The 11975-nt window shown below is 31.4% G+C and overlaps 1 protein-coding gene across 1 annotated transcript in view; it reads right to left on the bottom strand.

Moving 5' to 3' along the window:
• LOC117167385 (adenosine deaminase 2-like) overlaps nt 1-11975 on the bottom strand; it is a 30147-nt gene that overhangs the window by 10679 nt on the left and 7493 nt on the right. Inside the window, exon 3 of the mRNA XM_033352273.1 lies at nt 7275-7436. Within this exon, the coding sequence (XP_033208164.1) occupies nt 7275-7436 (162 nt within the window). The remainder of the gene's footprint in view (nt 1-7274; nt 7437-11975) is intronic.

The raw sequence follows: 11975 nt of genomic DNA, 5'->3' as shown, positions 1-11975 counted from the left end.
CGTATATCAATAAAATTCAAATAAAGACTGATCGCATGATAGATAGCCCCCACAGTGCCCCCCACATTGTACGGCACCAAACGCCCAAGCCACCTTAAACTAAAAAATTAGAAAGTATTTTGTAAACATGGTCGAGGATTACAATTGTAAAAGTGAAAACCTAGAAACAGTTTCAAAGATTCTGACAATTTTAAGCAACTGCTTAAAAGGTACTTAAGTATATTTGAAGGCTCTATATGCGCTCTACGGAGTTATAAAATAATAAACCTGACGAAGCGAATTCAATGCATATTAAAGTAAAGACGTTTCAACATTGAGTTATTTGCTCGAACGCAAGTTAAACACATAAATTATCATAAAAAATGATAAAATTTAATTGTTACGATGTAATAATTTCAAATAAAGTTTATTTATCAATTGATAAAATAGAATATTGCCACTCGATTTGTAGAACTTTGCAGGTAATGTGTTATCACGTGATCTCTACTTTATCGACGTTAAAAGTATCTTTTCGCTCCGCTAGAAATTGCTAATACTGCTCCAAAAATAATGACAGATACTCATTTGTTGATTTGCAACTAATGTGCAAATGGTATCTTTTATATTGATTTTTTTAGAATGTTTAGGCGATTTATTCCACAATTTGTGCCAATGCTCAACATACGCGAAGCAAAAAATCTGAAATCCATTAAAATAAACATTACCTACATAGTGCTGCAACTCTAGTAATAACATTCTATTTTATCAATTTATAAATAAACTTTCTTTGCAATTATAAGTATACATCCGTGTGCACATGGTGAACACCAACAAAAAATTTCATAACCGAGGATTCTTTTGGTCACAAGGTCACCGTAGAACATGCCCTTAAGGACATGTGATACTTCGTCGTGTGGTTAATCGGGTACATTTCCCCGGGCTGTTTATCCACAAAAAATTTTTAAAATGTAAACTTAATTTGGACATTTTATAAAATATAATAACGAAAGTCTCTGCACTCTTTTTTGACGGTTAATAACAAAAAAATTGTATTGTGCTAAATAAAAATCGTATGCAAGTGCACTAATTTGAGGTTAGGGTCGTTTTTTAACTCTCTGTATATCCGATAATGTAGGTCTCAGTCGCACCGATCCTGTCAGTAGTACTCAAGAATAATTATGGGAGAGAAGCGTAACACACATAATCTCGAAACACACACACATCTTTAGCTAAATTAAATTTTTTGAAATAACCCTAATAAAAGTGTGCGGAGACGTCCGTTAGAACATTGTCTCAATAATACTTACTTCTCGTTCAATAACCAATTCTACAAACAAACCTCAGGGGCAGCAATGGGATCCCCAATCTTACCTGTAATAGCCAATGTATTTATGGAACATCTAGAAATAAAATCTTCTACCAAGCCAAACTTCAACCAGAATTCTGGTTCCGTTACGTTGATGATACTTTTGTCATCTGGCGACATGGACGAGATGAACTAAATAAGTTTTTCGATTTTATCAATCAATTACACCCTAATATACAGTTCACCATGGAAATTAAACAAAACGGAAGATTGCCTTTCTTGGACGTATTAGTTTACAAAAAATCTGATAATACGTTAGGACATGAAGTTTACAGAAAACCCACGCATACAAACAGGTACCTACGTGCCTCCTCCCACCATCACGCATCTCAAAAACAATCGGTCATCAACTCCCTTGTGTACAGAGCTGTCTCCATAACATATAAAGATAACTTACAAAAGGAATTACTAAACGTTAAACAAATCTTAATACAGAACGATTACACAAACAAACCAATTGATAAAGCAATAAGAAAACACACTCAAAAAGCAAGTCAACACAGCCTACGAAAGAAAGAGAGAGAAAAATGACCACCAACCTACCCTACATCCAAGGTGTCACAGAACAAATAGGAAGAATTCACAACAAACCAACATCCAAACCATATTTAAACCACCTGCGAAAATAGGACAACTACTAAATAACCCTAAAGATAAAATGGCACCCCTTAGTGATCCAGGAGTATATAAAATCCCTTGTTCTTGTGGCAAAGTCTATATTGGAGAAACCAGGAGAGCGATGAGCCAGCGTATTAAGAAACATGAGAGTAAAGTCAGGCTAAAACATTTCACGCAATCAGCACTAGCTGAACATCATGCCGAAACAGGATATAACATTTTGTTTCATGAAACAACAGTCATTGCATAAACGCACAAAAAATGTCCAAGAAAACATAGAGAAGCAATAGAAATCTTAAAACACATTAATAACATCAATAGGGACAATGGATATAATACCAATCAGATTTGGCTTTCCGTTCTCCCGGATTTTTTAAAAAAGACTTGATTGGTCAATCAAGTTCGACCAGACCCCACGGTGGGGCGCTCTGGCCAATCACAAGCATCGTAGAGAGTATACCGAAGAACAACATAACCTGATACCTCAGTCTCAGGTCAGCACTGAAGATGTGAACTACAATGTTCACGAAACGTCGGAAAACAATTCCTAGTATTTTACACGAGTGAAACCCGAAATATCTCTTATTATCGTCGTCCTTATTGTTAGAGAATTTGAGCCGGTTGAGTGACATTAAAAATTATTAACACGTTACAGACTTGAATTTTATTAGGCTAGATTAGGTTTTTTACGTAACGACGAGACCAGTGAAGAAAGAGAGAAGAAAATCGGTTGATCCGTTCAATTTCTGTTCTTTATATCTCTAAAATTACGCAAAACATGGCTCAATTACATTTGGATTGTCTGAATCAATTTCCTAATACAATTTACAAAAGAATAAGAAAAAAAGATTAGATAAATCGGTCAATATTTTTTCTTTAACAATAGGAAATTCGAGTGAGGCATGACAGGCACTCGGTCTACATTATGGGTTTACAGTATCGTAAAAAATTAACACTCGATCTTTCGCTGTGTAAATCAGAAGCAGGCTTGGTAAACCACATAGGAAAAAATGGACCCGTGTTTCAGCGCCATCTCTTTCGAGGAAAGAAACTAAGCAGTATCTATTTGTTAGTCACGTGATATAAAAAGGAGCTGTTTCCGGTTTCAATCGTGTGCAAAACTACGAATCTTGCTGACGTTTCGTGAACATTGCAGTTCAGTTCTTCAGGGTTAACCTGTAAAATCGAGTCGGATACGTGAGTGTAGTGCAGCTAAGCCCTGAATAAGTGAACTGCAATGTTCACGAAACGTCGTCAAGATTCGTAGTTTTGCACACGATTGACACCAGAAACACCTCCTTTTTATTATATATAATCATCGACAAAGCATTAAATCTATTTGTAAAGCTTTGTTTCCCGTTCTTTCTACGCATTGAAATCCTACTCAGTGTTGCCTCGATAAAAATTACATTTGTACTCTGAAAGTGTACTTGATATTCTGAAATTGTACTTTCGATGGCAGCGTTGCGGCAGCGCCGCATGCTATTTCACTATGGCGCGAAATTTAAATTATTTGATTTAAAATAGCCTAATTTTTATTCTTTATTTACTATTCAAACAGTTAATTATTTTAAATAACATTAATAACGCAGGCGAACAAAATTTAAGTCCAAAGACTGGACTATGTGACTCCGAAGGATCTTGGTCGCTCAGATCCGATCTGCCTGTGAGCCGTACTCGTATGAACAGTAAAACCAAGCCGATTTAATCGAGCCATTAGAAACACGAAATCGGTTGCACTACGGACACTGCAGTGGGGCCCAGGGTACACGAGGCTCATTGCCCAAGACGCCAAATCCAAATTTATTCAAAAAAAAAATCTTAAAAACACAAATTCAGCACTTGTACTCAAATGTACTTGAAAGAAAAGAGTGAAAATGTAAAATGTATTCAAATAGTGATTGTGGTACTTACGTACTCAAATTTCACGAAATGTACTTTTTCAGTACAATTGTACTGGAAACGGCAACACTGATCCTACTGAGCTGTATGGTCATTTTTGGAAAAAAATTCTGTTTGAGTTTGTATCTAGCCCTTCAGATTATGTGGTTGAAATATGACATGTAAAAATTCGTAATTATAGAAGAAAAGTTGAGCAGCTGACAATAAAAAGTGGAAATATCTCGTTGGTGAGTAAGAAGCAGCTGTAGAAAAGTGCCTAAAAAAATGGATATAATTTCACGGCTGTAAAAGGTAGCAATAAAATATTGGCTGTAAAAAGTAGACAACGGTACTTAGGCCGTAAGAAAGGCAAAGACAAGCCTCGTTCAAAGCCGAAATTGCACAAGGACAAACCCGACCTCGCCCGACTGGACGATTCGCTTTCAGTGGCTAACTAGCTATTAGGAGTTTTTCGGTAAATTGAATTTTCACTGAATTTTGCAAGGCGTCCAGGCCGTCAAGACAATAAAAGAAATTTCATGGCAACGTTTTAAACAATTGCTTTGTGATGAATTCTAAGATAAAATTTAAAAGATATCACAAAACATTTTTTATTGTTTCCTACAATTTTTTAAAAGTGTGTAAAATATTTTTTAGACTTTCGCAATTTTTCCATATTAAACAATTTTAGAAAAATTAAGGAACATAATTCTTTTAAAGCCTTGTGCACTTTGTTGCACATGTTTTTAAAGTTTATGTTGGTTTAAATAATGTACTTCCCAATTTAAGTAAGTTTAAGAGACGTTCAGAAATTTAAACGATTAAAAAATAATTAAAACTTGTAAAAATTTTTGAAGAATTTTTTAAGGTTTGACGAAAATTAAAAAAAAATAGGTTCCTAGGAATAATTAAAATAATTTTTTGTTTAGAAAAGTTAATTTCAAGAGATTATTGAAGAACATTTTAACACATGACAAAAGATTTTAAGAATTATCAAAGAAGAATCTGAATTATTTCAAAGGCACCTTTTTTAATTTTTCAGAATTAAAACTTTTTCACTACCATAAAAAATAAATTATGATATTAATAATGACATAACATGGAAATTTCGAAAAAATATTTATTTTTTAAAAGTTTTCAAACACTTTTTTTCGAGTTGAAATTAAATTCTGAGAATGAAAAACAAGAAAATAAGTATTATCAGTTTGTTTTTTTAATTTATATAAATATAATTATCATAAGATTTTCAAGAAAATTGAAAAAAGATTCTTGAATATATCAGATGTATCAGAAAAGATTCTAGGATATTTTAAAGAAATTGTTTTATTTTACAGAATATTACAAAACATTAGGTTGAATTCCTGTCCTTTTCAAAGATGCTTAGGAATGTTTACGCAATTTGTAAGAAACGAATAAATATTTATTAAATTTTCTTAAATGTTTTTAAATTTCTGAATATTTCTTATCTGTTTGACTCTTCTTAAATTCCTGAAAATATATTTAACTGAATGAAATTTTTTCAAAATTTGGAAATATGATTCAAAATGCTAAAAACTGCCTTATAATCTTCTAAATTTTCGCAAGCATTTAAAGCAAATTTGATCATGCTCTTAAAACCTTTCTAGATTCGTTAACAGCTCCTAAAGTATATTTTAACGTCTAAAAAATTTGTCATTTCTAAAAATCTTCTAAAGCTATTCCAAGGAATCTACATTTTTTTAATTGTCGTCAAACCTTACAAAATTCTTTAAAAATCTTTACAAGTTTTAATTGTTTTTTAATCATTTAAAATTTTTGAACGTCTGTTTAACTTACTCAAATTTGAAAGTACATTATTTAAACCAACATAAACTTTTAAAAAAATGTGCAACAAAATTGCACAAGAAGGCTTTAAAAGAATTACATTCCTTGATTTTTCTAAAATTATCTAATATGGAAAAATTGAAAAATTCTAAAAAATATTTTGCACATTTTAAAAAATTTTAGGAAACAATAAAAAATGTTTTGTGATATCTTTTCAATTTTTTCTTAGAATTCATCGCAAAGCAACCGTTTAAAACGTTGCCATGAACTTTCTTTTATTCTCTTGACGGCCTGGACGCCCTGCAAAATTCAGTGAAAATTCAGTTTACCGAAAAACTCCTAATAGCTAGTTTGTCACTGAAAGCGAATCGTCCAGTCGGGCGAGGTCGGGTTCGTCCTCGTGTAACTTCGGCTTTGAACGAGACTTGTCTTTGCAGCGTCTAACAGAGCCGATTCGCCGACACGCGACGTTTGCCCAGTTCTTACTGCCAAGTTTTTCTGTTCCTCTTTCTTACAGCCCAAGCACCGTTGTCTACTTTTGACAGCCAATATTCTATTGCTACTTTTTACAGCCGTCAAATTATGTCCATTTTTTTACGCAATTTTCTATAGCTGTTTCTTACTCACCAACGAGATATTTCCACTTTTTATTGTCAGCCGCTCAGTTATCCTTTGCAATACATGTATTAAAAATCAAGCATGAAGAAGCGCGTTAATAGAATACAACGTGGGATCCGACACCGAGTTTTTCAGTAGGGAGACACCTATAATTTTTTGCAATGCCTTCGCCAACAACTGTGTTGCACTAGACAACACGATTAGTCGGGTCTCTGCTTAGAGATATATAGAGAAATATTGACTAGGATATATGGAGGACAGTATGAGAAAGAGAAGAGGGTATTGAAAAATAGATGGAAAAGATGAACGTTGCTAAATGAAGGATAGGGTGGAATAAAGAAGAGAGAATTGAAAAAGATAGAAGCGAATTTATATTAACAAAGAGAAAAAGAATATGTACGTGGACAGTTAAAAGATAGGGCAAGATAAAAGAGATTTGGCGGAATTATTTTTCGCTTATAAAATGAATCACCCTAAAACAGAACTTATTTCCTTTTTAATCAAAAAATAAATAAAATCCCACCAAAAACTAATATATCAAGAAACTTATTCAATAAAATATTCTAAAGTAATTTGTTAATACACTTGAAAATCCCGCACTAGAAATTATAAAATTGGAGAATATTGAATATTATAAGCAAAATGGTTTGAATAAAAAATTATTGGATTTTTCATAAATGACACTGAAACCTGGAATGAAGAACAGTTTCGGGCATGGCCTGCAATGGCCTTGATTTTAAGTCCAGGAAATCCAAGCGTAAACATTCAGGGCCATGTCAACTATTTCCAATTGGAAACCTCGAGACTGCAGGGCCACCAGTTCTAGGAATATCGTATTTCCGAGGTTTCTAATTTCAGGTTCCAGTTTACTTGGTCAAGTTTGATTTTACAAATTCACGTAGTTGTAATTGGCAGATTTTTGGCAAAATAGATTATTTACGCGGAATAGATTTAGCTTAGAATTATCTACAATTTAAATTTCTTAATTTGAAAAAATTAGAATACTTACTTTTGTGATAGGCTGTTTAAAATCTGCATCACTTCCAAACTTTTATAAACTCGACCAGATAGATCAAATATGTCCGGCAAAACTGTCCTTAACTCCAAATATAATACTTTGTCGTCATAAATTTCCTGCAGTAATTGGTTGAAGTAGTCTTCAAAAACAGGCCTAAATATAAAAATAACAAAGAGAGGAAAAAATTTATATAATTTTTTCGTTAAGTATGACACAAAGTTTAACGAAAACGTTAACAATCATGTTTTTAAACAACGTTAGTCTGAGAGCGGATTAGAGCCACTGTGAAGTTAGCTGACAAGCACAACTCGGCTCTCACAAACGCATAAATGTGAGATCCAAGCTGCGCTCATTAACTAGCTTTGATATATTTATATTTTGTAACACCTTAAAATACCCTAAAGGTTTTACAATCCCTTGAAATTTCTGAAACTCGTATAAATTAACTAAAATCTTCTGAAATCTCTGTTGAACTCTGCCATTTTTTTTAATTCCTTTAAATCTGTAGAAATTCCTTGCAATCTCATAGCATCTTTTAATTTGTTTTGACGATAATTGAATCGCTCAAATATTATTAAATTTCTTGAAATCATGGAAATTTCTTAAATTTCTGAAATCCTACAAAATACTAAGACTTTTGAATTGAAAACATTTTTATTCTAATTTTTTATAAATTTAACAGTTTAAAGACTTCTTGTTAAAAATATAAATCCACGCTATTATGCTTAATATTCTAAATTGAATAATGCATCAATAAATGTTTAAAATTATATCATTTGAAGCAATTTTAAGTTACAAACAAAAAAAGTTTTCCTTAAACTAAATATTTTTTTAATTAGAAGTAAAATTTTTTTATTTTAAGTTGCTTCAAAATAATAATTGGAGAATTTTTTGTTTCAAATATTTGATTTATAGATCCTTATTTTAAATGAACAGTTAATTGCTGCTAAATATATTTTTTAAATTTAATTAAAAACTTTTAAATTGGATGATTAAAATTTTTTTAATAGTTTATGAAGTTTTACTTATATTACTTAAAATTTTTTTTTTACTCTTAAAATTCTTTTAAAATTCCTTTTGAAATTTTTAAATCTTTGATTTATCTCTTTATTTGAAAAAGTAACTAGTTTGTTAAATATATTGTGGACGATATAAATATTCCATTTTGGATTAAATATTGATATTTTTTATTTAAAATTGATCTTTTCTAGTTTAAAATTCATGTATTTTATAACAAATTTGTTCATTTTTTCTTCAAAATTTAATCGTTTTGACAGAAAATTCATCATTTTGCTTGCAAATTTCATTATTCTATTTTAGAAAATTAATATGCCAGGTTGAAAAATGTATATTTTTTTAATGGAACTCTTTTAGAAAATTAATTTTTTTAAGATTCTTTATTTCAATTGGAAATTCATCTCCTTGGCTGAAATTATAACTATTCCATTTTTAGAAAATTAATCTTCCGGGTTAAAAAAATCATTTTTTGGATGGAGTTCGTGCTTTTTGTTGAAATTTCGTCTTTCTGTTTAGAAAATTGATCTTGTTCGTTAAAAATGCATTATATGTTTCGATTTGAAATTTTAAGAATTTTAATTCTTTCATATTGCATTCAACATAGTATTTACAGTAATTTTATTTGAAAAAAATGTATGAATCTAGTATTACCCTATTTTGCCAAAAATCACACTCTTTTCTGAGTTTTCATTGAGTTTTTGACTATTTTAATTTTCGAAGAAGAGGGGGGCATCAACAATAGCCTAAATTTGGTAACCTAATTTATAGATGACTCACTAGTTACGGATCTGTTTTAATTGTGTAATTTATCTCAATTCGGCGATTGCTCTTTAGATTAGATATACCTTATCTGATTATTTCTAAAATGCACAATAATTACATAGATAGATTATTGGCCAAATTTTCGAATCAGTTGTTATATAAATGATTGCTGTGTAAATTATATAGAGGGTGGTCGTTTTATTCTGGAAAAAAATCCCGGTCATTTCCCGGTTTTCGAAAAATGTTCGCAGCCATTGGAATTCAAAAATTCGAGTTCTTAAACTGAATTTTTCCATTTCAAGTACATCAGAACCCCGATTTAGTAACAATACCAGGGTTGCCTGCAAATAGCCTTGTTACTAAATCGGGAGAATCGAAACGTAAACATTCAGTGCCGGCTAAACCGTTTCCAATTGGAATGCATGATATTGCGGAATACACTCGAATGAGTACTCGCGCACTGCGGTCCTTCCAAATCGATTATTCTTCTTTCAAATAAAAAAAAATTTCGAATAAAAATTTCCTTCCTTTCAAATCGATAAAAATGTTTTAAATAGAAAAGTCCCTTTTCCAGTTCAGAAAAAAAATAAAAATGTAATTCTGTCGTTACAGTCAATAAAAATATTTAAAATAAAATAATGGCATCTTCCAACACAGAAAAAATAACTGAAATAGCCCCCCTTAAAACGTGATAAAAATGTTTTAAAAAAATCTTATAATGATTCAAAAAATATTAAAAATAAAAAATTTCACTCCTTCCAACTCAATAAAAATGATATAAATAAAAAATTTCTCTTCCAATTCAGAAAAAATTGAAAACCAAAATTTGTTTTCTTTTTATAATTTATAAAATATTAACAATAAAAATTGTATTCCTTCTGAATCAATAAAAAAGATGAAAAAGACCTCTTCTAGCTCAGAAAAATTTCACAACCAACATTTCCTCACTTCCAAGTCAATAAAAATGTTAAAAATAAAAAAGTCCCTTTTCCAATTCAAAAGACAATTGAAAACAGAAAATTCCTCCCTCAAAGTCAATAAAAATATTGAAAGAAAATAATGGCTTTTTCTAACTTAGAAAAAATGCATCACTTCCAAGTTAATAAAAATGCTAAAAATAAAAAATTATCCTTCTTCCAATTCATAAAGTATCAAAGATTAAAATTTCATCTCTGACTACTTAATAAAAATGTTAAAAATAAAAATATATCTTTTTCCAATTCATGGAATATTGAAAACCACCATTTCATCCCTTCCGTGTGAATAAAAATGAGAAAAATACAAAATAACCTCTCGTAATTCAGAAAAAGATTGAAAACCAAAATTTTCTTCTTTTTAACTCTACCAAATATACAAAACTTAGAAACTAAAATTTCTTCGGTTCAAACTCAATAAAAATGTTCAAAATACAACATTTTACCACCTTCAACGCAATAAAAATGTAAAAATTACAAACTTCGTCTTTTAACATGGAATAAACGTAAACACCTAAATTTCTTCCCTTTTAAGAAAATTAGAATTGTGAGATTCAAACGCTTTTTAAACATAAACCCATTTATTATGGATTATTTTTATTTTTAGTCGTTTCAGATTTATAATTGTTGAATTTTTATTCATACATTAAAGTTGATCATGTAAAATGAATTATTGTTCAGCTATTAACGATCTTTTCAAAATAATTGATCTTCTGAAAAAATCATTAATTCATTTATGTTATTTACAGTTCATCAACTTGTTTCAAGTTGATCGAACGCTTTTAATTTTCAACTGTATGCGTCTTCAAACCTGCATTTTAAAATTCCTTAAATTGAAAATGTATGCTTAAAACTGAATATAAGAAATGGTGAATTTGTAAAACAGAAGATTTTAGAGATATTATGCGATATGGAGATTTCGATATTTCAAAAGTAATTTAATAGATTTTAGTTCTAAAAATTTGTAAAGCCAGCTGAAAATTCCTGTACAGGAACCTTTAAGGATTCTGGACATGTTACTGGACACGATCCTGCACACAACCTGTACAGGTTTTCTTGACGATCCTATGCAGGAGTTTAGTGAATAAAACTGTACATAATCCTCCAATGGAACCTGTACCGACAAAATAATCTTTGAATGATCGAGTATAGGTTCCTGCATAGGTTCCTATACAGGTTCCTTTGTGAAGTGAATTGAGGCGCGGGAGCCTGTACAGAACCACGTATGTGGTACTGTACAGAAACCCGTTGCAAAAAGTCATGTCGTTTACAGCTAAAAACTTGCTGTTCTATTCTTTCCCTAAAAATAGACCTCATGGTACTATCGAGAGAGTCAAGCCACTAGCGAACCCTCGCGAAATAGCACCACAGGTTCACAAATATGATCCTGAATAAGGTCCTGTACATGAAGCAGCGTCTCAAATTCCTTTGTAAAGAAATATGTACAGGAGCATTCGAAGGATAGCTTGCATACAGGTTCCTTAGCAAGATCCCGTACAGGTTTCTTCACCAAATTTCTGTACAAGAACCCAACAAGATTACCTGCACACGTTCTTGTGCAGGTACGTGTCCAGAAACATTTCAAGGATCCTCCGAGGTTCCTGCACCGGGACCATCAAGATTACACAGGCCAACAATTCTCAGAACCAGAGACCAGACCTACTATACCCGAAGGTTTTTGCTGCGCTGAATCCGAATCTGACCTCAGAAAAATTCCATCACCCTCAGTTTTCGAGATATTCTAACCTAAAAGGGCCAAAAACCCGTTATTTTGATGTGTTCGAGGCCCCGTAACATCGCGAAAATTTTTTTTTTTCACAAACTGACAATGGCATCATAAATAACTACTCTTTACCTTCAAAATGCGATGCCTAACTTTTTGATAAGATTTTTCATAGCCGAGATATGGCGGATTCAAATATGAAAAATTTCACCCCCA

Source organism: Belonocnema kinseyi, chromosome 2, assembly GCF_010883055.1.
Source record: "Belonocnema kinseyi isolate 2016_QV_RU_SX_M_011 chromosome 2, B_treatae_v1, whole genome shotgun sequence".
Classification (NCBI taxonomy): domain Eukaryota; kingdom Metazoa; phylum Arthropoda; class Insecta; order Hymenoptera; family Cynipidae; genus Belonocnema; species Belonocnema kinseyi.
The sequence above is the reverse complement of the archived record's forward strand: the minus strand, read 5'-3'. Positions and strand labels throughout refer to the sequence as shown.